Genomic DNA, 27490 nt, shown 5'->3' on the forward strand with positions numbered 1-27490 from the left:
GCAGATGACACCACCCTTATGGCAGAAAGTGAAGAGGAACTAAAGAGCCTCTTGATGAAAGTGAAAGAGGAGAGTGAAAAAGTTGGCTTAAAGCTCAACATTCAGAAAACTAAGATCATGGCATCCGGTCCCATCACTTCATGGCAAATAGATGAGGGAACAGTGGAAACAGTGAGAAACTTTTTTAGTTTTTAGGGCTCCAAAATCACTGCAGATGGTGACTGCAGCCATGAAATTAAAAGACACTTACTCCTTGGAAGGAAGGTTATGACCAACCTAGACAGCATGTTAAAAAGCAGAGACATTACTTTGCCGACAAAGGTCCATCTAGTCAAGGCTATAGTTTTTCCAGTAGTCATGTATGGATGTGAGAGTTGGACGGTGAAGAAAGCTGAGCACCAAAGAATTGATGCTTTTGAACTATGGTGTTGGAGAAGACTCTTTAGAGTCCCTTGGACTGCAAGGAGATCCAACCAGTCCATCCTAAAGGAGATCAGTCCTGGGTGTTCATTGGAAGGTCTGATGTTGAAGCTGAAACTCCAATACTTTGGCCACCTGATGTGAAGAACTGACTCATTTGAAAAGACCCTGATGCTGGGAAAGATTGAAGGTGGGAGGAGAAGGGGACGACAGAGGATGAGATGGTTGGATGGCATCACCGACTCAATGGACATGAGTTTGGGTGGACTCAGGGAGTTGGTGATGGACAGGAAGGCCTGGTGTGCTGGGGTTCATGGGGTCACAAAGAGTCAGACACGACTGAGCGACTGAACTGAACTGAACCCACTCCAGTATTCTGGACTGTATATGTATAGTCCATGGGGTCACAAAGAGTTGGACACGACTGAGTGACTTTCACTTTCGCATTGCAGGTGGACTGGATTGAGCCACCAGGGAAGCCTGAGGTATTTGTTTTTAAAAGAACATCCAGATCTGACAACAGATGGTTAAATAAAGATTTGTTCAATTACAATTAAATGTTGAGTCCATGTTAGCTTAAATATATAAGGTTGAGCTTGTTTTTCTTATAAAAACATTGGGTGATGTGCTGGATACCCAGACAATAATTACATTTAAGTGCTTTTCATGATGCATGAGAAAAAGGTCGATAATACACTGGTGGTATAATAAAACTGGTGTCTTATTCCCCGCACCATCAAACATAATAGAAGGGGTGCAGAAAAACAAACCTGAATTTTATTTTCTAAACTTTCTCCAAAAGCAGCAGTTTTCTTCTACCTTCATTATCTGTTTCAAAGATGTGCTTAGTTGCTCAGTCATGTCCAGCTCTTTGCAACCCCATGTACTGTAGCTGCCAGGCTCCTCTGTCCATGGGGATTCTCCAGGCAAGAATACTGGAGTGGGTTGCCATGCCCTCCTCCAGGGGATCTTCCCAACCCAAGGATTGAACCTAAGTCTCCTGCATTGCAGGCAGATTCTTTACCAGCTGAGCTACCAGGGAAGCCCGTTTTGAAGATGAGAAAGGTTCAATTCAACGTGTTTGGAATCACAAAGACAGCTAAATTGATCTGGGCCACAGAGCATAATAAACATCTCAGAAAAGCACACCATCCATTTGGGTGCAATAATTTTTATCACTAGTTAAAAAAAACATTATTCTTTTTACTTTAAAACTTTAAAACAGAATTTTTTGCTATAGAAAGTCTAATTTGTAAGTCCATTTCACTTCAATGCTTCAGTAATATATGTCAATGTTTTTATAATCATGCAGCAAACTATTCATAGGAAGTTGCATTAATTGTATCATGCCATTTGATTTGGGAAGATTCTGGTTTCCAGAAGACCAAAGATCAACAGGCAAGCTATACAATCGGTGGGGCTGGTTACCTTGGATTTAAAGAGTCCTCGACAGTAGTGCCAGATCTGAGTGTTCTTCCCGCTGTAGGGAGAGATGCATACAGAGGTTGCCCTGGTGTCGGCCACATTTCCGGTGACTGTCAGGTACCCGTCCCGAGCTCGGTTCCTTATTCTGATGTACACTGCGGGCTGTGGCAGGAGGGGCAGAGCCAGTTAGAAAAATACCTTTTGAATCTGGAAATCAGCCCTTTCCAAGGAAAACTTGAAGGAAACATGTGAGAGGAAACAGAATTTAGCTTATTTATATCCGTTTCAAATTTTCCATTAAAAAATCCTTACACCACTGAGCACATACCTTAAATTGTACAGTCTCTATTGTCTTTTCTGAAATACACCCTTGGGAGGGTGAAAGGTAATAGTTTCATTCACTCACATTCCACTATGACAAGGGGTGGGTGCAGAATTAGGGACTTAATGACGTTCATGCAGTAACTACTGTGTCCTTGCGGGTCTGGGGAAGGCTGGGGAGTAAGAATAAGGGCAAGGTACTGACCCATGGATTGAGTAACAATTGAGCAGGCACAGTACAATAGTAAGACACACTGGCTTGTGCTATGATTAAGTGCCAAATGGCTGCTATGGGAGGCTGTGAAAAACCCAGGTGGCTGAGGGCCCTCTGGTAATTTTTTTGTTTCTATTTATACTTTGTTGAAATTGACCTTGATATTTCAAGGACAGAGACCTTGCATATAGGTGGTCACTGTGTAGCTACTCAAAAACTGGGTAACAAAGAATTTCATCTCTTGGGCCTGGAATACACAGGTAGTTTTCAAATAAGATACTAAGTCTAGGACTTGCCTCTAAGGATAACAGTTACTATTTATTGAGACTTAGTCCTAAATGCTATCAGCATTAATGACCAGAACAAGCCTTTAAGAGAATACAAGGGACCTCCCTGGTGGTCCAGTGGTTAAGACTCCACAGTTCCACTGCAGGGGGCACAGGTTTGATCCCTGGTTGGGGAACTAAGATCCTGCATGTTGCAGGGTATGGCCAAAAATTAAAAAAAAACACCACAGGAAAAACAGAAAAGAAAGTATAATTATGACCTGCATTCTTACAAATAAGGGTAACACAGATATGGAAAAACCAGGTTTGCCTGTGCCAAAACCCTCCCTATTCACCCTGATGCTCTAAGGCCTGTGCAGAGATGCACTCGTTACTCTGAGACATGGGGAATAAGAGACCGATCCCAAAGTTGGCAGTGGAATAGGATGATAAAAGAACAAAGCACATGACTGAAGCACCACAGAACGATTCTCTCAGCCCCGGGCCTTAGGCCTCCAGTCTAAATGTAGTAATACAGGACACTCAATAGCCCTGCCTTGGATCAGATGTTGGCATCCCACTTAGAACCTTGTCAAATACCAGTAACACATGATCTGTTATTGAATAAAGAAGCACTTTTCAAGCTGAGAAAGGTAAGAGCTAGGGAAGTGCAACCCGGCATTATGGTAAGCCCACCAATGAATATTCTGTTTTGAAGTTTAAGATGGATCAATGTGAGGCCAGTTGAAGTTTCGTAAATTGGTGTCATGTTTAGCCTTCCTATGGAAATAAACATTCTGGTCACTTAAATAAGCAAATAAAAGGACAGTTTTTTAAATCTAGTAATGTAAAGCAGATGAAAAAGATCTCTTACTTGGCAAAGTGTTTTAACTGTTTCAAACCACTATTTCCATATTCACAGTGCAACAGTAAGGTATTTAAATTCCTGTAATTTGTAAGTCTATGAATCATATAATTCTATAAGTCTCATACAGTTATTAATTCTGGAGGCTTCACTACATTCTTTACAATAGTTTCCTTACCTTGTACATGTAAAAAAACAGGTGTGACCTTCACAAAGGACAGTTCTACTTATGTTAGGACCAAACATACAGTTTTTAATCAATTAGCTCAAGTAAGGTAATAATCACCCTTATTATGCACTTGTAGTATGACTTCTATGTGATTATACATTAAAGCACTGATATGCATTGTAAGTGCCTTACTGAAGTCCTAATTTCCAACCTCAGAGGATCACATTCTGATGATTCCTGAATTTCTAAACAATAATATGAGCCAAAGCAGTGCCAAGAGGCTTACCAAAAAAAGGAATTATGACCCATAATACATCCATCTATGGCCAAACCACCCTGAATGCGCCTGATCTTGTCAGCTAAGCAGGGTCGGGCTTGGTGAGTGATTGGACAGAAGACTCATAATACTGTTATAGGTACCTAGAGTTCCTCTGCTGGTTTTCAAAGCTGTGGCCTAAATAAACCAAGGGAAAATATTAAAGTATTATTTTGAAATTAAATGTTTAACTAGGAATAATTTCCTAATGCACAATTCAAGGAGAGTAACAATGTTATTAAAAAAAACTTCTATGTAGAATCAGAGGCTACTGTTCTAGCTATCTTGAATAACAGCCAGGGACATTCATCCCAGCAAGGGACCCCCTTTCAAAAGTGAGGGAAATATTCTCAGCATCCAACTTGGCTTCCAGAGTTTCGAACAACATGGGATTAAGTGTTACTACTAATATATAAGCTAAACTGAAATCCCACTTCTGCCGTGCTTTTTCCCCATGGCTTTTCAGGGCGGTTCCCTATCATCCTGTGTGACAGGACTGAGGATTAAGCAAGATGCAATGCAGGAAGATCTGTACCACACACTGTGCCAGGGAAGTGCACTGATGCTTAGTATCCCTCGGCTGGGCATCTCTGGTTCTCTCCAAGGACATTGGGAATAAAAACCTTTCAAAATAAAGGTGTCACCACAGCAACATGAGCCAGATGTTGTGTCAGTCCTCATGATGATTTAATCCTCATGGTGATACTGAGGGGTAAGCAATGGGATCACTGTTTCACCAGTGACAAATCTGAAATGCCAAGAAGTGAAGTGACTCACTCAAAGTCACACTGTTTCTGAGTGGCTGAGCTAGGATCTGAACCAACAGAACTACAGTAGTGGGAATGAGCATGGTGTGCACATAGGTGCATGCTTGTGTGTACACACACGTGTGTGTGTCTTTATCCATTCATCTGTTAATCAAAAAAACATTTCTCTTTTGCATTCTTTTTGATAAACAGCATTCTGACAGGTGGGAGGTGATATCCCATAGTGGTTTTAATTTGTATTTCTCTGATGACTAGTGATGCTGAGCATATTTTTATGTGCCTGTTGGCCATCTGCATTTCCTTTTTGGAAAAATGTCTCTTTAGTTCTTCTGCCCAAATGCTATGGGGGATCCTCTTCCCAGTGCAGTGTCCCAGGCTAGGGTGCCCAATGTGGGGCTCAGACTCTCACTCCTTTGGAAGAACTATTCTCCAATTATTGGGTCACCCACCCAGGAGATGTGATCTGATTATATTGCAAATCTGTCTCTCCTACTCCTAGTGGCTCCTTTTTTCATATCTTTAGTGGTAGAGGATCTTTTCTGGTGGGTCCCTCTTTTTCATCCATGGTGGTTCTGCAGACAGCTGTGACTTAGGTGTGCCTGTGAGAGGAGGTGAGCTCAGGGTCTCTCTAGTCCGCTACCTTGGTCCCTCTCCATTTTGCATTTTATATGACTGCTTTGAGTTGGGCATGTTTTACCCAACGAAAATGTAAGCTCTGGTAAGGCCTAAATCATGTCTACCCTTATATATCTTCTGTAATTATTTTTTGCATAGTATCAAACATTCAGCTTATCCATTGATACATTCATTCCTTCCCTGAAAAAATAGTCCCTGAGTGCCTACAATGCACCAAACATTGTGACAGGCAGAAGTGCAGAGTGAGAAGCCCTTCATGGGGCTTGTGGTAGAGCTAGAAAGTGCCCAACCCAACAAACACAAAATTACACACCTCAGGCAGCGTCTTGTAGAAGCAGAACCAGGTCTTTAAGGATGTAATTTAGATTCAGAGAGAGCGAGTAAGAGAGACTTCATGGAGGGCCTGAAACTTCAGATGAACTTAAAGGAGGACAAAGAACTAGCCAGGCAAAGAATGAAGGAAGAAACTTCTAGACAGAGGCCATTAAGTGTGGGGAAGCACTCTGTACTGGTGTGTGGCACAGAGCCAGCGTGTGGGGGGAGACAGAGGAGGCTGGAGAAGCCGGGGGGGGCCAGATCACACAGCCCATGCTGAGGAGATAAGACTGAGCCCAAAGAACAGAGGCGAGTTTCTGCATAAAGGACTGACAGGCAGTAGGTGTGCAATAAATACTATGTTCATTAAATTGCCAGGATCTATCCTGAGTATTATATAAGCGGGGTTGGGGGGAGCCAGATACTTAGGAGGTGAAACTAGTGCACTCTCAGAGTTCATTTTTGTTTGCATTGTTTGCTACGGAGCTTAGGATACTTATTTTCCCATGAAAAGACAACAAGGTCAATCAGACTTAAGACTCAAAGCTAAAAGCCAACACTGACCTTAGGTACAATTTTATGATTTAGTTTTATGATCCCATCCTAATGGGATCCTTTTGTAACATAAATGGCAAACTAAATTAAATGGTCCACTGTTCAGATGCTGTGGTTTATGACATTTCTACTAGGAAATTGAGCTATATTATTAGATCACACGGTTCTTTTCTCTGTACCTGCTTCACAGGACGGAGGGAACCAATGGTTTTCCATCCACTGAATGCTCTCCAATTTGGGATCTCATTAGGCTCGAGTAGGATTTGTCTTCCTAAGAAATTGGGTCCTTCATAAGCTATCCACCTATACGGAGAACAGGAAAGAAAAAAACGGGATGCTTAAAACAAAGCAATCTCTTATCAAAAATACCTCTTACTGTACCATATAGGGTTCATTCATTACAACTTCTAGGTTTGTAGATTGTTATTAAGAGAAAAGATGTGTGTATTTTCACTTACTGATTTTATTTGGCAGCACCCGGTCTTAGTTGCAGCATGCGGGATCTTTAGTTGTGGCATGTGACTCTCAGTTGCAGCACGTGGGATCCAGTACCCTGACCAGGGATTGAACCCGGACCCCCTGCACTGGGAGTGCAAAGTCCTGGCCACTGGACCACCAGGGGAGTCCCAAATGTGTATTTTAGTGGAAAAACCAAGGAGGATGAGGAGAAAGTGCATTGGACTGTGGCTCAGAAGATCAGCAGGAACCTGGTTGTCTTCCTTTCAAAACAAGGTTCCCTCCAGCTCTAGAATTCTGTGTTATTTGGATAATACCAGGTTTCCCCCTCTAACATTCTAAGATTCAGACATAGACGATAATCCCTCCCTAATTACCCAGTTAAAAAATACCAGCTTCCTCTCCCGCTCTTAGGCTTGCTGACCCACGTCCTTCACAGCCTCTCTGCGCGGCTCTAGCAACCTCTGCAGACACACCTCCTCCCACAATGTCTCCCATGAGAACTACTTAAAATTGTCCACAGAAATCCCATCTGAACTCTTCAGACTGGCTCCTTGTGCAAATACTTCTCAGGACCCCAGGGGCCTTCCAACTGGGCAGAGTGTCCAGGGCTTCGTGGAGTATGTCTGGAGCCTGGAGACCTACACCACCACTCACAGTCATGCCCGTTCCTTTCCGTACTGGCCTTGGCTGCTTCTGCACCATGGCAGTAGGTGACAGAGGCAGGCCAGCCAACCAACTGAAAAGACCACCTGGCCCCTTACTGTAGAGATTTGCCGAGCCCAGCTTGAGGTGGTTATCAAGCTGGACACAAAATAAGCTGGGACCGCCAAGAGAAACTGCACTTCTCAGCAGGACCCCAGATCATGGCACAGGGTGCTTTCAGAAAGGACGCATGAAGATGAGGTGGCTTGTTCTTGTTCAGACGAAGCCGCAGCTCCCCACAATCGAGATCAGGCTTGGCCAAATTATGCATGGATAAGCGAGACAGAGGATGTTCCCTCCACCCCTTCCTGCTAACACAGCCTCCACCATCGGACTGGTGCACCGTCAGAACGGTATGGTCATGGGGAGGCTGGGCTGCCTCTCCAGGTCTGCAGACTCTTTAGAGAGGCAGGGAAGTCTCAATTATAAAACCGAGATAAGGTTCTAATAAACTCGACCTCCTTATATATTAATCTAATGAATTTCACAACTGAAAAGCATTGAAGCTTGCCCCCATTACCACCACAGGTCAAAGATGTGGGATAATATGAGGATTAAACAGAACAAAACAAAACCTGTCACTGAGGGCAGCTGGTTGTGCATGAAGTGGTATTCGGGGAGCCATTTGTAGCCTAGGAAAACCTTCAGACAGCCTTCACTCTTCCTACCCTGTGCACTGATTCTCTCACAAAGAATCCAGAAGCATAGGGGAAGTACATAATAAACTGAAGAGAAGAAATAAGAATGTTAAAGTAAAATGGCACCAGTTTTCTACAAAAGAGTGAAAAATGTTCATGAGAAGTTTCTAGACGTGAGCTAGTAATGATCAGTTTCACTTAGAAATGTAAAGAAAAGAAACGTATAAAAATGCTGTGCAAGTTCTACATCACAGGGATGTAGAATTCAGCTCAGAGTTCCAGTCAGTAACATACTGGAATACAATAGGGATTTTTATGCTTAAAGAGAATAAATCAATTTATGTTTAATAAACCATGTGAAATACCTTGCAGAAGAAAATTTAAACTGCTGCATACGTGAATGATACAGAAACTAATTATAACTGTTAAACTTCATTTTCAAATCGGCTTTCTCTTTCATTATTCCCAGACAGTTTAACAAGGAGAGTGATTGTCACACAATTTCAAAGTCATAAGACACACAAACGGCATCCTTCTATTAATTATAAAGAGCAATGTGTGTTCTTTTGGATGACTCTTGGTACCAAAACACCAAAGGTATAGGAGGAGGGGCAGGCTAGGCTGACAGCCACTCTCAGAAATGACCTGAGATGAAGATTTTCTGGGAAGCATGAGAGCTTCAACTTCAGGGCCCCTCACTTTCAGGCCACTTACCATTTCTGTCCGGAATAAATATGCAAGTTCATGCCTAATTTATGTACCCATCGTTTTTCATTTCTTTTCTTAGAGTCGTCGTCCCAGAATGTAAAAGTGCAGGCCCCACATGACCTGCACCCGCCCTGCCCAGCATCCTGTATAAGCAGCGACACTGGTAGGCAGGCTGGGTCAGCCAGGACACCAAGCATGAAAATAAGTGCCCTAGAACAAAACAGCTCTAGCATAAGCAAGACATCAAATCAAAACACCAAAAAGCCTTATTAATTTTAGTTACTTGTTTTAAGCAGGTAATGGTCTCTCATCTAGTCAAGGTCACGGATTTAATTAGGTTCCTTCCAAAAGGAAAGAGGGCTCAAATTGTTACAGTCATCTGGTCCACCCACTCTAGGACCCATGTTCTGAACACATGGCAGTCCTTCTCCCAGACTACTGCCTGCTACTACATAATGGACACAGTCCACAGTTTTCTCTTATTTGAGAGAGGATGAGATGGCTGGATGGCATCACCGACTCGATGGACATGGGTTTGGGTAGACTCTGGGAGTTGGTGATGGACAGGGAGGCCTGGCGTGCTGCGATTCATGGGGTCGCCAAGAGTTGGACACGACTGAGCAACTGAACTGAACTGAACTATTATTACATGGAGACAGAAAAGTGCGAGTACCATCACACCAAGTAACAGAGGCAGTGGGGAATAGAAAGCACCTGTGCAATGCTGACCTGCCACAGTGACTGAAGCAGGCCAAGCCCTAGCCCCATACTTACAGCCCACTTTTCACCCACACGGACTGGGTGTAGAAGTGTAGGTCCTTGTTCAGAACAGAGTTCACAGCCTCTTCTAGATGTAACTCTCTCCCCTCACAGTGTTCCAGAGCAAAAAGGCTAAGGGAGGGTTCTTCAAAAACCTAAAAGCAGAGAAAAGAGAAAGCATCACCAGAGGGTGGCCATACTTTGGTAACATCTCAGTCACAATGCAGGGTGTCCTGGATCCACTACTTCTCAAATGCATATAGTTGATTGCTGCACCTGCTAATGATGTTATTGTCAAAGCTGCAGTGGTGAGACTAAATTCTATTAATAATGCTTGTTCAATTTTTTTGTAAATTAAAATTGAAATTTTAGAAAAGCAGTCAATCTCACAATAAAAATAGAGACATGTTCCAGTCACATATTAAGGTCTGATTGTGCTATAAAACAGACCATGTTTTTGGTCCTGCCAGTACTTTTAGCTGGTCACAGAATAAACACAGAATGGAACAGCACCCCCACTTCCCAGGAGGTCACAGGAGTAATCACTGAGGATATAAGACTTCATGGCTCTAGGCTTTTAAAGGTATTCCTAGGAGGGAGGAGAAGGTATTTTTAATTTAACAATAATAACAACAAAAAGCCAAGAGTGCACAGGGGTGGGAGTGATTTTGACATAAAAAGTACTTATTCCCCCAAGCCCTCATGTCAGACAAGAACAGAATCAATTTTGCTCTTTTTCATTCATTTGTGTATACAAGATAGTCATGCTAGGAGACTTGTGGGATGAGAAATCAAAACAAGTCAACATCCTTATGTCTGAGGCATTACTAACTAGTAGCTACACTAGGAGAACTGCACAGACATTGTAAAGTAATCCAGGGTAGAAAAAGATACACCCTATGAAAATACCCAATGGAAGCCCAAATTCTTTTTAGCAGAAGGCTGTAGGAATCAAGGAGGCTTCACAAACATGGTGGTGTGTGAGTTCAGTCTCAAAAGATGCCAGTGACCTGCAGAGGCCTAAGGAGAATGGAGGGAAGGTGCTCTGTGCAAAGAAGGGAACAGAAATGCATAAGCTATGTTAGGGACACAGCAAGTAAGCCAATGTAGCCAAAAGACAGAGTCTGTGCCAAGTGCATCCACTGTTTGCTACTGTGTATTGAGCTGCCTGCTTCTCCTTGACCCTGACAGAGCAGACTGATTTACTGCCAGCTGGGGGTCCTGGGAGGCATTTGGGCAGAGGAGGAGGAATGGGCTGAGCCAACTGTAACCTGGTACATGAGAAGTAATACAATAGGCAGGAACTGGATGTTCGGACAACAGTAAATGAAGAGTCCAGCAACAGACTCTCACTATACCTGCATAAGACCGAAATGACTTACGAAAAGTGTTATTCCTGGCAGCCATTTTAGGAATAGCAAAGATGGAGAATGACTTAAAAGTCCATCATGAGGGCATGGGTTATGTCTGGTGCATTCATGAAGGAATTCTATCCAACTGTACAAAAGAGTGAGGAGATCGTTACTCAAGGTCTCTGAGATATGTTCATTAGCAGCAAATACAAAGTGAAGAGTAATGCAGAAGAGCAGACTTTTTATGCTACAGTTTGTGTACAGAAGGGAAAATTTACGTACACACATGTATAATATGTGCTTTATACACATGAAAATTTTTCTTAAAAAAATCAAGTATAAAGCACCTCCACGGCTAGTGTGTCAGGAAACTAGGGGCTAAGAAGATAAAGGGAGAAGAGGGAGCAAAGTTATTCACTGCAGGCCTTTGGTCCTTTTTGATTTTTGAACTATAGAAATACTTATTCAAAATTTAAATTGGTAATTATTATGCATATGTTTGCATAGAAATGTAGTTTATGTGTGTTTTTCTTTAAATGGACTTCAGGAAACTTATCTGGCAACAGAATGAGTGAAGAAAATAGAGTGGAAGTATCAGGACATAGGAAGAATCTTCTAGAACAAAGAAAAAGAGCCTGACCTAAAACAGGAGGGGGGTGTGGAAGGTCAGGATTGGTGAGGAAGGGGTGGCCAGAAAAACTACCACAGTGATAAAAGGACCCAAGTAAGAAACAGATGAATGAGAGAGAAAAACATGTGAGAATGTGGCTGGGTGCACGGTCAACCCTTGAACGATGAGGGCTGGGACTGCACGGGTCCACTTATACAAGGATTTTTTGCAATAAATATGTACTACATGATCTGAGGTTGGCTGAATCCTTGGATGTGGAACCACAGAGATGGAGGGCCAACAGTAAAGTCATATGCCAACTTTCAACTGTGTGGAGAGTCAGCACCCTTAACCCCTGTATCGTTCAGGAGTCAACTCCTGGACATCCCTGGTGGTATAGTGGATAAGAATCTGCCTGCCAATGTAGGGGACATGGATTCAATCCTGGATCCAGGAAGATTCCACCTGCTGTGGAGTAACCAAGCCTGTGTGCCACGACTACTGAGTCTGCACTCTAGAATCTGAACTCTGCAACAAGAGAAGCCACTGCAATGAGAATCCTGTGCACCGCAACTAGAGAAAGCCTGTGTGCAGCAATGAAGTTCCCAGTGCAACCAAGATAAGTAAATTTTTTTAAAAAGTCAACTGCAATTTGTCATATGTGAGAAACTCTGGAGAGCAAACACACCCAGCAGCTAAGAACTTTTAATGAGAACCAGAGGTTTTATTGTTGAGACAGAGGCAGGATAGCCCTAACAGAAGTGGCCAGTGAACATTGTGCCCTTTGATCTGGAGTTCAGGGAGAGGATCGAATGTAGGGGTGATCATTTGGGAGCTCCCAGAATCTGAGTAATAACTGGATTCAGTTACAGGAAAGGGCATGGAAACAGAGGGAGAACAGAGCCGTGCTGACACACAAAGCCCGCGAGTGGTGACGAAAGGCGGGCCTGTGGAGGCGGCAGAATAAGGAACCCGGAGAGGAGCCAGGAGAGGAGGCCTCACAGAAATAAAGGGGAAAGAAAATCAAAAGGAAGAGCTGGCCTCGGTATCAAATTCTTCCCTGATGTGGAGGAAGAGGGTGACTGTGACAAGGCAGATTGGGTTCAGCAATTGGGGCAGTTGATAACCAATGCGGGAGCTTAGGGAGCCATCCACCAGAGATGAGGGGTGGGATCTAGGCTGTCGGGGCTGAAGAATAAGTAGGGGAGACTGGAGATGAGGCATACAGGCTATATTTAGAAAGGGAAGGAGGGAAAGGGGCTGTGGCCTCTGTGAACACCTGCAGGTATGGTGGAAGGCGGCAGCGTCAATAGGAAGAATCTGAATAAGGCAAGGTTAGAGGGGTGGGTTCCAGGGAAGGAGGTGAGGTCCGATCCCAAGTTCAGACCCTTGGACTGGAATCACCCTATGGGGGAAAGGATCACTTTAAAAAGGATTAACTATGCTTCCTCTCAAATATAAGGAATGATAAAGGACACTGAGAAATTTCCAGGTTTTTAAAATTGGTAAAGACTGAATGACTAAACACAAGCACAAAGATGTAAATAATGTTTTCTTTATGTTATGTGGCAAAGGTGGCCTGAGGATCACGGAAGGTGTGGAACATTGTTCAACAGAGCTTCCTGTAGAGACAGCCATGCGGCATACTTGCCTCTTCAGTATGGTAGCTACCAGCCACCTATGGCCATTGGGCATCTGAAATGTGGCTCCTGTGACCAAAGGACTGAATTTGTTTTATTTAACTAAAAAACTACATGTGATTACTACTATGGTATTGGACAGTACAGATGTAGGGGTTTGAATATGCTGGAAAAGAAGGCAAGCATCACAGTATGCTGTGAGACAGTAAGCTAAGTGTGAAAAAGCTGCCCGGGAAGCACTGATTTTCCTTCAGTAAACAACATAAACTGGGTCAGGAATGGATATTCATCTCAAGCCACTGAGTTCCTGAGTGACTGCACACATGATCAGGCTTCTCCTCTGCTATCTGCAAAATAAAAACTGAAAGCATCTCAACAATTTATAGAAAAAATGTCCTTACAGGAGAGTCCAGAATAGCAGGTTAGAAATGCAGCCAATAGCAGGCGCTAAGTTAGTCACTAAAACTGGTGACCAAAATCGAATGGACAATCAAAATCCACAGATAAGACCCTGACTTCATTGCTGGACTTTTCCCAACATCTTCACCCTCAAGCTCATAGAAAAGCATTTCCACTGACCTCTACTTGTTGAGTTGCTAATCAGTACGGAAGGGCAGACAGGCAAGGAGCTTGGTGGACTCATGGTCCACCACCAGCAACACTCTCCCTAAGTAAAGAGTTTGCTGTGGCGAGAGCAACAGACCCTTACATTAGAAGCATCTAATGATGTAACTGTTTTATATTCCACAGGAAAAAATGAAAAGCTTATGTGAGGATATAATTTAAACGCTAAAAGTGATAGTTTAAGAAAATAGGTCCTGCATTTTTACATTTGTTGTCTTCCTTTTGGGGAATGTCCACAAAAACATTTTTAAAAGGCTGTCATTATCATTCAAACTGCATCAAATTCACTCTCTAGTTCAAAGGCAATCTAGGAATTCTATACCTAGAAATTTGCCTTAAGATAACAGTGCGATGATGCCAAGAGCAGACTCACTGGAAATGACCCTGATGCTGGGAAAGATTGAAGGCAAAAGGAGAAGGGGGCAACAGAGGAAGAGATGGTTAGATAGCATCACTGACTCTGGATATGAATCTGAGCAAACTCTGGGAGATAGTGAAGGACAGGCGACCTTGGCATGCTGCTGTCCATGAGGCTGCAAAGAGTCAGACACAACTTAGCAACTGAACAACAACAACAAACAATGGAAAATTTGATGGAGGGGAATCTCAAAAATTGTTTTAAAAATGATGAATCAGGAAGATTGGGAAAATAATTGCAGAAAATGACAGAGGAGGGTAGTTGTATCAGTTTACTTAACTCAGTAAGGATCCTCTAAGAGACCCAATACATAAATTGGTGAAGAACACAAACCAACAGCATTAGCCAAGGATGAAACATGACTAACCAACATGGACAAATGTCCCTCTTTTCCATTAACAACAATAGGATATCATCATGTGGTCCCATTTATCAAACTTTCCCTTTGAGAACATCTACTGTTTCTAAGTTTAAAGTCATGCCCTCTTTAGAGGTCTGATATATATTTACTCTCTGTGTTGTGTGTTAAGTCGCTTTGGTCGTGTCCGACTCTTTGCCACCCTATGGACTGAAACCCACAAGGCTCCTCTGTCCATGGAATTCTCCACGCAAGAATACTGGAGTGGGTTGCCATTTCCTCCTCCAGCGGATCTTCCCAACCCAGGGATCGAACCCGTGTTACTTATGTCTCCTGCATTGCCAGGTGGGTTCTTTACCACTAGTGCCACCTGGGAAGCCCAAGTCCAAATCACTCTTTAAACTATTTTTATTTATATTGGTCTTAATTTATACATACACAGTTGATCTTTGAACAATATACGTTTGAATCGTGCAGATTCCCTTGTATGTGGATTTTTTTTCAGTAAATATTTTCATTTTACAGTTTTTTAAATTAACTCAAGTGTGGGGGATAGTTTGTGTTCATTAGAGGTCATGATGTATGGAATTGGAAGAAGTGGGTTTGAGTCCTGATTCTACCCAAATTGTTTCATCTTCCTGCCCTTGGATGAAACATTTATCAAGTCCTTTGTTTTGAGGCAGAAATAGCCAAATGCAGATTTTCCATGGCTTACAGGGGGGTGGGGTGAGGGAGATGGGTCTCTCTAACCCCCTGCATTGTTCAAGGGTCAACTGTACTTAAATTTAAAAATGTACTTAAAGGTTAGGGAGATTAGGAAGGCAACTATTCAGAAGTAGAAAGCACTGAAAGAACTAGAAAGAACTATTTAAAAATCTTATTTTTCTGATACATTTTCCAAGGATGAAAATAGGAAGAATATATATATATATATATACACATATATACATATATATATATATATATATACTACCTAATAGTCTTTAAAACTGATGATGACAGAGCAATCTGACCTTTCCAAGGAAACCACCAGAATTTAACTACAATTTGATCTCTACAAATCTCTTGGCTTCAGTCCATGCTAACTTAGAAGACAGCCAACCATTTGGGGCCAAACACTCTTCTTAGGTGTCAGCAGGAACAGAACAGGGCATTCCTGCTGGGTCAAGTGTAAGTCATGCAGTGAGGATACAGTTTCTAAAAGGAGGAATGTGGATAAGAAAGAAAACGAGTATTTAAACTGCATGAAAAAAAAACTCATCAGTCTATCAACTAAACATTTTAAATGATAATAGTAATAATTAACATGTGACAGTATGTACTAGGCATCATACACACATACAGACACACACACACATGAACTACAGATAAATGTTTGTAAATGATGGATGGAGAGGTGTATATATATATTTTCTAAGTTTTTTTTAACCTATTTATTTGGCAACAAAATCTGACCTGAATAAGAGGACTATTTATAATATTTATCCAATTTGCGTAGCTATGATTATATTTTGCTACAGAAAGAGAAATGTGTTTAATTATGGGGTACTGCCCAGAATATTTCTGGGGATACATGCTATCTATGAACCAATGAATCATATTATTGTTTAAAATGTGAAAAATTCCAAATCCCAAAATACATTCATGTTAGGAACTGCAAAACCATATTCACTCCTTTAATCCATGCAACTTTCCTTTGACATGGGTACCATTATTAGCCGTGCTTTGCAGATGAAGAATTAAGGCACAGGTCACACACAGGAAGTAAAAGAACTAGAAACCAGACAGAATGGCTTCAGAGGCTGTGTTCTTAACCCCTTCACTACAGTTCTAAAATGTTCTAAGTAATTTCATCATGTAGATTATTTTTGATTGGCAGGTGTGATACTATCTGAAGCAGATGACTTCATCTTGCTCAGCTGGGCAATGTCTATGACACCCATTCTTACCTATCACAGCAATTTAACAGGTGTGTCTACCACTTGGGACTTCCCTGGTGGTCCAGTGGTTAAGAATCTACCTGACAATCCAGGGGATGCGGGTTCAATCCCTGGTCAGGGAACTAAGATCCCACACTCTGGGGAGCAACTAAGCCCTCACACCCCATCTATTGAGCCCTTGAGCTCCTGAGCTCGTGTGCCACCACTAGGGAGCCTGTGAGCCACAACTACTGAAGCCTGTGCGCTCTGGAACTGATGCACCTCGACCACTGAGCCCACATCACAACTAGAGAGTCCATGTGCCACAATGAAAGATCCCGCATGATGCAAGGAAGAGCTCATGTCCATGACCTATGGTAGCCAAATACATACATAAATAGTAAATAAATAAATGTGAAGCTTGGAGACCTTGTGTACAAGTACTCTGCTCGAACGATTGCATTTACATCAACACAACTTCTATATATATTGTATAAAATGTTTAAATCTAACTACTAAGCTTTGATATTTTTCAAAACTATACAGACTTGAATATGAGCTCAAACAAACAATGGGGATGAATTAATTTCCCTAGTCATCAGTTACACAGTTTTCAAGATGGTAAAGGGAACGTATGTACTTTATATATTTTTTCATTCACTTTTTATCCATATAGAAAGTCTTTGAGGTAGAATGAAGTCTGTCAAATGGTCTTTTCCTAACTTTAAAGACAAAGCAAATGTTAAATTGTATTGGTTAGCTCAGTGTCAATATGGAGCCAAGGCTGTAATCTTTCACTCCAGAGAGCGTATAAACTGTAACTTGAAAGCACATAATTAAAATATTTTTTGAAATGAGCATATGTGGGGGTTAGGAGTATGGTTTGTGTAATTACACAGAATATCTCTAGTTAGAGCCTGTGTAAGACTATGGGGGGGGGGTAGGGGGCACAGGTAGGAGAAGGGGCAGAGAGAGAGAGAGAAATCTCTGACAAAAACATGACAAAAGGGAATGTCCTGTTCAAAGATCACATTTACTGGACAAAGAGGTCATCCCGGGAGTGAGAACATGGAACTTGTCTATTTTGTTCACCATTCCCATTTTTTATTAGGGGCCGGTACATGACAGCTACTCAAAAAATATCTTGTGAAAGTCTGACTTAGTGTCTTAAAGACTAAATAAAAGTGCCTTATTCCAATTTAAAAAAAAAAAAGAAAAGAAAATTACTTGGACAATTTATGGACTTGTTAATACTAAAAACAAAGCACCTGATAAAATCTTGTCTTATTTCTCATTGTTTAGAAGGAAGAAGACATTATTCAATTTAGCAAACATTTCTGAACTCCTGTTGCATGCCAGATAATTTGCCAAGTGCCTGGGATACTTCAACAAGTTCAGTCTCTGAGCTGGAAGGAAGCGCTTGAGCTCTGATCCCCAGCAGGAAGTGTCCAGAACTTCCTTTCACGGGCTACAAAGCCCTTCACATTCTCATCTCCAGAGATCTCTGCAGCCTCGTCTGCCAGAATCACAGTTAGCATCATCTCTACTGAGTTTTGGCATCTCACATCTTTATCTGCCTTAAACAGATCTTCCCTCTTACAGGTATCTTCAGTTGCCAAGTCCAGTGGAATTCTTCTGTCCCATTATCTGTTTCTCCCTATCGATTATCTTCCCCTCTCTGACATTTCCACCTTTCACTTTATCCTGCTCTTTTCCTTTGGACAATAAACATGCTCACTTATTTACATACCAAAAAACCCTGTCAAAACAAAAAACCCATCCAGCCTTGTACACGGGCACTGTAGAGCTGAGTTTCAAATCACTGCTTGTATGGGAAAGGTGTTGCTATTACCTCAGGATTATGTTAATTGGCTAGACTCTAAATATAACGTTTTATTTTAAAAATATCTACCCAACAATATCACTTCACCCTGATCTTTGCCAAATGGACCGTGTCTAAAAAACTAAGAACAACTGGACTGAATTCAAGGACAGTAACCATAATACACTGTGCTGTGTCACTGTGTATGGTATGTGTCTGACTATACATATAATGTACACCTCAAATATCATTCCAATCCAGAGAAATACCAAACAGTGTGCTGGGATAAGGCATTTTCCATCATCTGCAGTGATGAAAATTCAATAGAAGACTCCTAAGTCTCTAATTAGACTCTAATCCAAAATCTAAGTTTGGTCTATGTAAAACAAAATCATATAAATATCTCAGTCTATCAAATTTTGATGTTGCACAACAAATATTAATTCTCGTCTATGAGCTATTATAGTACTATTGAGTGCTTTCATGTGCTAAAGGCTTCACATGCACTAGCTCCTTTAATCCTCATTTTATTAGACAAGAAAGTTGAGGCTCAGGATGGTCAGAAACACGCCCAGGGTCACTCGGCTAACAAGCAATGGTCTGTCAGACTCCCAAACCAAACTCTTCTCCAGTGGACCATAATCCACCTCATCAAAGCCTCTTTCATTTCATTTGGCTTAGAAAATCAGTTTCATCACAAGCCTACCTTCCTAACTGGTCTTCTTCCTTAAAAAAAAAAAAAAAGTACTACATTTCAAAAAGAATATTTAGATGACCATGTATCTAGCACTGAGAAATAATACATTTTATTATATTTATATCAAACTGTGTAAACAAGAAAAACATGCAGAGCTGAATATTAATCTCCCCGCTCCCTAGAGGCAACAACTATGCTGAAGTTGTGAATCTTTCTAGCTCTTATACATCCGTTGTTTTTAAATTTTATATAAATGCATCTTACTGTAACATCCATAGTAACACATGAACCTCACCTACTATATTGTATTTCCTTATATGTTTTTGCCTTAGTTTGTTTCATCCATCAATGCTACAACAAACATCCTTATTTTTCCCTCATCCCAACTGATTTTTCTTCCAGTAGTTTTGTGTAAATAATCCCACTTCTCTGCCACTGACTAAACTCTGCTGTTGTCAGATCTTCCAATATTTGTATCTGAAGTAAGGTAATAAATGCTACCTAATTACTGTTTTAATTTGCATTTACTTGCTCACTAGTGAGGTTTAATATGCTTTTTATGTCCTAAGCCATGTTTCTCATGTCTATGAAGTGCCTACTCATATTCTGTGCTGATTTTTTAAATAAGGTTTCCTTTTTGTCCCCAATTATTTTGAAAGAGTCCTTTTTATATCCTATACATTAAACCTTTGCAGCTTATAATATATTTTCCTAGTCTGTGGCTTGCTGTGGTAGTCTTAAGAATTGTCCTCCTGTGCTGTGCTAAGTCACTTCAGTGTCTGACTGTGCGACCCTATTGGCTGTAGCTTGCCAGGCTCCTTTGTCCATGGGATTCTCCAGGCAAGAATACTGCAGCAGATTACCATTTCCTTATCCAGGGGATCTTCCTGACCCAGGGATAGAACCAGCATGTCTTACATCTAACCTGCATTGGCAGGTGGGTTCTTTACCATCAGCGCCAGCTGGGAAGCCCAAATTGTCCCCCCACCTCCATCCAAAAAAACGTCTACACCCTAAAGCCTGGGACCAATGAATATGTTATCTGATGCAGCACAAAGGGACTTTGCAGGTGTGATGAAGTGTTAAGAATCTAGAGGTGGGGATAGGTGTCTGGATTATCCAGATAGGCCTAATATAATCATACGGGTCCTTAGAAGAAGGAGGCAGGAGGGTCAGAGACAGGATAGACAGCAGAGGGTGAAGTAATGCACTCTGAAGATGAAAGAGGGCCAAGGAATGCTGGGCCTCTAGAAGCTGGAAAAGGTAATGAAATAGCATCCACCTTAGTGTCTCCAGAAGGAATGCAATCCTACTGACCCCTAATTTTACCCCAGAAAGGCCCATTTTAGATTTCTGACCTCCAAAACTGTTAGATCATTTCTGCTGCTTTAAGCCACTAAATCTGTGGGAACAACAGGAAACCGATACACTCGCCTTTTACCCCTTCTATTATTGACTTGTATGTTTTGCATTTAAATCTATCTTGCTCCAATATCGTCAGCATAGTCTCCTATATTTTCTAATTTTTTTTTCTTCCAATGTTATTGAGCTGTAATTGACACATAGCACTGTATTGCTTCCCTGGTGGCTCAGACTGTGAAGAATCCGCCTGCAATGTGGGAGACCGGGGTTTGTTCCCTGGGGTGGGAAGATCCCTGGAGGAGGGGATGGCAACCAACCCATTCCAGTATTCTGGCCTGGAGAATCCCAATGGACAGAGGAGCCTGGCAGGCTACAGTCCATGGGGTCGCAAAGAGTTGGACACGACTAAGCACAGCAGAGCACTATATAGTTTTAAGGTGTACAGCAAAATGATTTGACCTACATACACTGTGAAACGATTACAATAAGTTTAGATGACTACTCATCATCTTATATAGATATAAAACAGGAAAAAAAATGTTCTTCCTCGTGAGGAGAACTGTTAGGATTTACTTCCTTAACAACTTTTCATGTATAACATATAGCACTGCTTATTATATTTGTCATATTATGCATTACATTGTATTTATCTATCTTAGAACTAAAGTTTGTATCTTTTGGCTCAGTTCAGTTCAGTCGCTCATTGTGTTCAACTCTTTTTGCGACCCCATGAACCGCAGCACGCCAGGCCTCCCTGTCCATCACCAACTCCCAGAGTTTACCCAAACTCATGTCCATTGAGTCGGTGATGCCATCCAACCATCTCATCCTCTGTCGTCCCCTTCTCCTCCAGCCTTCAATCTTTCCCAGCATCAGAGTCTTTTCAAATGAGTCAGCTCTTTGCATCAGGTGGCCAAAGTATTGGAGTTTCAGCTTCAACATCAGTCCTTCCAATGAACACCCAGGACTGATCTCCTTTAGGATGGACTGGTTGGATCTCCTTGCAGTCCAAGGGACTCTCAAGAGTCTTCTCCAACACCACACTTCAAAAGCATCAATTCTGCGGTGCTCAGCTTTCTTTATAGTCCAACTCTCACATCCATACATGACTACTGGAAAAACCATAGCCTTGACTAGACAGACCTTTGTTGACAAAGTAATGTCTCTGCGTTTTAATATGCTATCTAGGTTGGTCATAACTTTCCTTCCAAGGAGTAAGCGTCTTTTAATTTCATGGCTGCAATCACCATCTGCAGTGATTCTTGAGCCCCCCAAAATAAAGTCAGCCACTGTTTCCTCTGTTTCCCCATCTATTTGGCATGAAGTGGGACCAGATGCCATGATCTTTGTTTTCTGAATGTTGAGTTTTAAGCCAACTTTTTCACTCTCCTCTTTCACTTTCATTAAGAGGCTCTTTAGTTCTTCACTTTCTGCCATAAGGGTGGTATCATCTGCATATCTGAGGTTATTGATATTCCTCCCGGCAATCTTAATTCCAGCTTGTGCCTCTTCCTTCCATCCATTACTCCTCCCCTTTCCTCTGATAGGGGGTTCTGAAGTGGCTTAGTAGCAAAGAATCCTCCTGCCAATGCAGGGGACACAGGAGACCTGGGTTCAATCCCTGGATCAGGAAGATCCCTGGAGGAGGAAACGGCAACCCACTCCAGTATTCCTGCCTGGAAAATCCCAGGGGCAGAGGAGCCTGGAAGGCTACAGTCCATAGAGTCACAAAAAGTTGGACATGACTGAGCAACTGAACACACACACACACAATCCTCTGGTAACCACAAATCTGATCTCTTTTCCTATGAGCTTGTTTGAAGTATAATTGATCTACAACACTATGTTAGCTCCTGGTGCACAATATAGTGGTTCAATATTTCTATACATTTCAAAACTATCACCATAAGGTCAAGTTGTCAACTGTCACCATACAAAGGTACTACCTAATTGCTGACTATATTCCCTGCATTGTACATTTCATTCAGGTTTGTTTTCACATTTAGCTCGCCATTAATCCATCTGGAACTTATTTTTGCTGTTTGGAATAGAGCAAGATTCAAACTGTATTTTTTTCCATATAAAGGGCCAACTGTCTTTCATAATAGCCCCATTGAAATGCTATTTCTGTCACCTACCAAATTCCATTATTCATGCAAGTCAGTTTCTATGCTTTCCTATTTCACTCTTTAATTGGCCTCTCCTTGCACCTATACTATCTTAACTATTACTGATGAATAATGCAATATATATATATATTTGGTAGGACAAATAAATGATACTGTCTATTGTTCTTAAAATTAATCTTGACTATTTTGAACTCCTATCTTTTCCAAATTAATTTTAGAATGAGTCTGTCATGTTTTACTTTCACCCTCCTCCTCGCAAAAGACCAAAGATTCTGTAAGCGTTTTGCTCAAAATTTTACTAATTTGGGGAAGACCAAAATATTTACAATATTGAGTATTTTCATCTAAAGAATCTCTCTCCATCTTTTACATTCTTCAAGAAAGTTTTTACCATTTTCCTCATAAAGGATTTACTTGCATTATGTTAGATTTATTCCCAAGTATCCTATATTTTAATTGCTATTTATCTTGTATCCAGCTACTTTTAAAGATTTCATATTAACCCTAATAGCTTATCTGTGGATATTCTTGACAATTTTGTTTCTTCCTTCATCTTTTTTGGTTTTAATCTTATTAAAGTATCTAAGATTGCAAAATGATGTTGAATCGAAGTGGTGATAGTAGAGACCACTGTCTTCCTCCTGAATTTAAAAGGAAATGCTTCAGGTATCTCACTTGGAAGTATGATGTTTACTGTAGGCTTCTGTTGGCCTTCATTTTCAAAATGCACACAGTTGTTACTGCTATTGACTATACACGAGTTCATCTGAAAATTTTATAGTAACCAGACTCTTTTACACTTTACAAAGTCATTGCTTCCTGTAATCTGTGGCTGGATTTACAGTCTTCTTCTATTTATAGCTGTACCCCTTATTCATTACTCACACAGAATGAATTACTGCCTTGCCAATTCTTATTCTACCTTTTAAGATCATTTATGTCATCACAGTCATAAATTTCATTTAAACTTTTTCTACAACCTTGTGTTGCAGTGTTTCTTTTGCTTTGCCTGCTTATAGCTGCCAGGATTGGATTATACTTCAAAGGAGGCCAACTTCCATGCCAGGCCACCATGGAGACACTAAAGAAGTAGTAATGAGAAGACTGCTGCTCCCATGGAAACAAAACAAGAGCAGGTTAGCTCACACACTACTAGACCAGTAATTAAAACGGTTTACTTAAGTTCCCCATCCACCTCTTAGCTCCTCTTCAACTGTTTTGGGGACTGTTACCTGGCATTGTTTTTGCTACTGTGTATCCTCAGTCATGTCTGACTCTTTGTGACCCCTTGGACTGTAGCCTCCCAGGCTCCCCTGTCCATGGAATTTTCCAGGCAAGAATACTGGAGTGGGTTGCCATTTCCTACTCCAGGGCATCTTCCCAACCAAGTTATATGGCATAGCTTTATTGAAAACTAACATACCATCTTATTCCCTCAGACCATGTGAATCCTAAGGATGGACACAATGTTTTTAGTGTCCAGTTAGAAATATGCCTTGGATATTTATTCTGTTGAACTGGAGGCTGTCAAAGACTTAAAAAATACCTGTTCTAACAGCTTCTTTAAGGTGAGTTAACTGAGGTCAAAGTAAGTGATTTGTACAAGGTCACACTAGTGAAAAGCAGAACTCTATGCAGGCAGCTTCTTTCACTGTAAAATGACTGAAAATTATGCATTCATAGGCCTCTAGAAGGTAACATATGTCTGCACAGATAGAATTCAGCCTGAAGCAAACTGTCATTTGCAAGACATACTGATCTTATATGAAGTATTAGGATTCTTCAATATCATACTATTATGACACTTGAGCACTAAGTCACAGCATGTCTGGGAATGCCAACTACAAGCAACATCCTCATAAAACTCTGCAGTTTTAACTAATAAAAGCAAAATCAAAACATGAGCTCATATATATGTTTTGGACTGCAAGGAGATCAAATCAGTCAATCCTAAAGTCAACTCAACTGAATGTAACATTTCCCCAAATGAATCCAGAATCACGCTGATTGTGGCATAGGCAGCAATATTAACCAATCAATACGAAAAGGCATATCAATACCTAAGTAGGAACATAGCAGGGGGAGAGGGGCTGTGAAAGTAATCAGAAAAGCAGGATAGATAAAGTGCATCTAAAATTTTCCAAGGGAAGGATACACAGAGTCTGGAGAATGCAAACAACTAGGAGAGGAGTCTCTTCTGTGGGTCATGTTAGCTAGCTCAGGTAAACTACTCTTAAAGACATTTACCTCATTTTACCCAAATCTTAAATCTTCTGATGACTAATTCCATTTCCTGGGTCCTTCCAAAAAAAGCAGAAAAATGCTCAGGACAGAATTCCCAAGTATTTCAGTCATTAAAATCTACCTAAAGCTATGACCAACCAAGACAGCATATTAAAAAGCAGAGACATTGGTTTGCCGACAAAGGTCCATCGAGTCAAAGCTATGGTTTTTCCAGTAGTCTATGGATGTGAGAGTTCGACTAGAAAGAAAGCTGAGTGCCAAAGAATTGATGGTTTTGAACTGTGGTGCTGGAGATTCTTAAGAGTCCCTTCGACAGCAAGGAGATCAACTCAGTCAATCCTAAAGGAAATCAGTCCTGAATATTCATTGGAAGGACTGATGCTGAAGCTGAAGCTCTAGTACTTTAGCCTCCTGATGCAAAGAACTGACCCATTGGAAAAGACCCCGATGCTGGAAAGATTGAAGGCAGGAGGAGAAGGGGACGACAGAGGATGAGATGGTTGGATGGCATCACCGACTCAATGGACATGAGTTTGAGCAAGTTCTGGGGGATGGTGAAAGACAGGGAAGACTGATGTGCTGCAGTCTATGAGATCGCAAAGAGTTGGACACAACTGAGTGACTGAACAACAACTACAAATCACCAGGTTGGCCTTCTGGTTTACCTGTCAGTCTCCTAGGTCTGAAACTTAGGGTTTCAGGGCTACCAGGGTGAAGCATCGTTGACGTCATCAAGGAAATGTTACCTGTTGAGGCTGACTCCTGGTCAATTTGCAAGTCTTTGCTGGAATGCCCAACCTCACTTCATATTCCTTCTATTTCGCCACTAAACCTACTGTCTAAACATGTCTTGAACAAAGCCCTTTCAGGACTTCCCTGGTGGTCCAGTGGTTAGAAACATGCCTGCCAATACAGGGGACGAGGGTTTGATCCCTGTCTGGGGAGATTCTGTATGTCGAGGGGCAGCTAAGCTCATTGACCACAACTACTGAGCCAGTGCTCTAGAGCCCACACGAGCCACAACTACAGAAACCTGCATGCCCTAGAACCTGTGCTTCACAACAATCAAGCCGCTGCAATGAGAAGCCTGAGCACTGCAACTAGAGACTAGCCTCTGCTTATCTCACCTAGAGAAAGCTGCACGGCAATGAAGACCCAAAAAGCCAAAAATTAATTAATTAAAAAATACAGTACACACGATTCAAAAATGCGGACCAAAAAAAACAAATAAGTAAGAGTTTTCAAAGATTCAAAACATATCTGGTAAAGGCATTAAGAAAGTTTAATGCTCTCTTTACATGAACTGAATATACTGTTTAATCAGTTCTTGGAGTGAAAGGGCTAGAGCTCACAAGTCCTCTCCAAGGGGTACCTTCACCAACACTGCCTGTATACCACAGGTCCAAACCAGGGACATACAATGGCACATTTCAATTTACACAGAGACATTCTCTATGTTTTTGCTCCTAATTTTTTCATTTTTGACTTTATGAATGTGGAAATGAGAAATAAGAAATGTAACTCCTCAAAGAAAAATAGTAATTCCATTCATTTGAGGCATCTAAGCATCTGTCTGCTAGTTTGATGACCAAAATATGCTAATAAAGTTCCTTTCCCAGTAAATGCAGACTACTTTCGAAAGCTTTTTTCAGCCTTATCAATACTTAGACTCACCAAAACACATTCTTTTTTTTTTTTTTTAAACCAGTTCTCCTGCAATTAACAAGAAGCATCAGTAGTTACTTAGTCTTTCTGAGTTGGTGTCTGAGGGCCACTGAGAGAGATCAGGACTCTATTTTTATTCCTGTACTTCTGCCAAGACTCTATTCTTAGCCTGATACCACAAATATTCTCTCCATGAATGCCCTGTGAAAGAAGATGATGCTGTTGAGGCTGGGATCAGGATCCTGAGTAGGATCATCATTCCTGGAGTTAGCTCTGATTAAAGGTCTGAGTCACTGCCATCACCATGGAGGGTTTCTAGTCATCACTGCATGAATCTCAGCTTTGACCAAATGCTCTCAGGGAATCATCCTAGCTGGACACTTTGAAAACATTCCAGATCTTTACCACTTCCTCTGCAAAGACACCACTAACCAGGAACACAGAATGAATGTCCCAGAGTAGTCATCCTGTTTTTCTCACACTTAAAATTCTGAGTAAATATGACAGAAAAGAGAAACCACTTACTCTATAAATGTAGCCCTCAAAGATGGCCCAGGTAATTCTACACACACTAGGCAGGAAAGCCCTAGTTCCCCCAAACAAGGTTTGAAATCAATACCAATGGAGGTCCATGCCTTAAAAGTAACACTGTAAACTTAAGTAGCCAACAAGCTGTCATGTGACTTATTTAACAGAATGATGAAATGATCAGGTTATTAGCTTTAAAAGTTATAATCATGATACTAATAGCTAACACCTATTGAGTGCTTACCAAGTGGTAGGCATTTTACAAGCACCATTACATTTAATATCCCAGGGGCCATATATAGTATGCGGTTGGCCAAAAAGTTCGTTACGGTTTTTCCCATAACATCTTTCAGAAAAACCCAAACAAACATTTTGGCCAACTTGATACTATTATCTTTTATAGATGACGAAACGAAGTAACTTTGTCAATGTCACCCAAAGTGGTTAAAGTATTCATTTAAGCTCAAGGCTATATTAGTCAGCTTTCTAAGTTTTGCATTCTACTCAAAAAAAAAAAAAAGAAAAAGGAAGAAAAGTATCAAACTTACATTAGTTGGATTTCATGAGTAAATCTCAATCTTATAATC

General features: G+C 41.2%; 1 protein-coding gene across 2 annotated transcripts in view; it reads right to left on the minus strand.

Moving 5' to 3' along the window:
* Window positions 1–27490, minus strand: part of CRYBG3 (crystallin beta-gamma domain containing 3) — a 126957-nt gene that overhangs the window by 4430 nt on the left and 95037 nt on the right. For both annotated transcript variants that reach the window (XM_081572571.1, XM_081572570.1), the window contains 3 exons: window positions 9551–9690; window positions 6449–6572; window positions 1849–2007 (listed from right to left, as the gene is read on the minus strand). In XM_081572571.1, coding sequence (XP_081428697.1) covers window positions 1849–2007; window positions 6449–6572; window positions 9551–9690 — 423 coding nt within the window. The remainder of the gene's footprint in view (window positions 1–1848; window positions 2008–6448; window positions 6573–9550; window positions 9691–27490) is intronic.

This window comes from Giraffa tippelskirchi, chromosome 2 (assembly GCF_054371585.1).
Source record: "Giraffa tippelskirchi isolate mGirTip1 chromosome 2, T2T-mGirTip1v1.2.pri, whole genome shotgun sequence".
Taxonomy (NCBI): domain Eukaryota; kingdom Metazoa; phylum Chordata; class Mammalia; order Artiodactyla; family Giraffidae; genus Giraffa; species Giraffa tippelskirchi.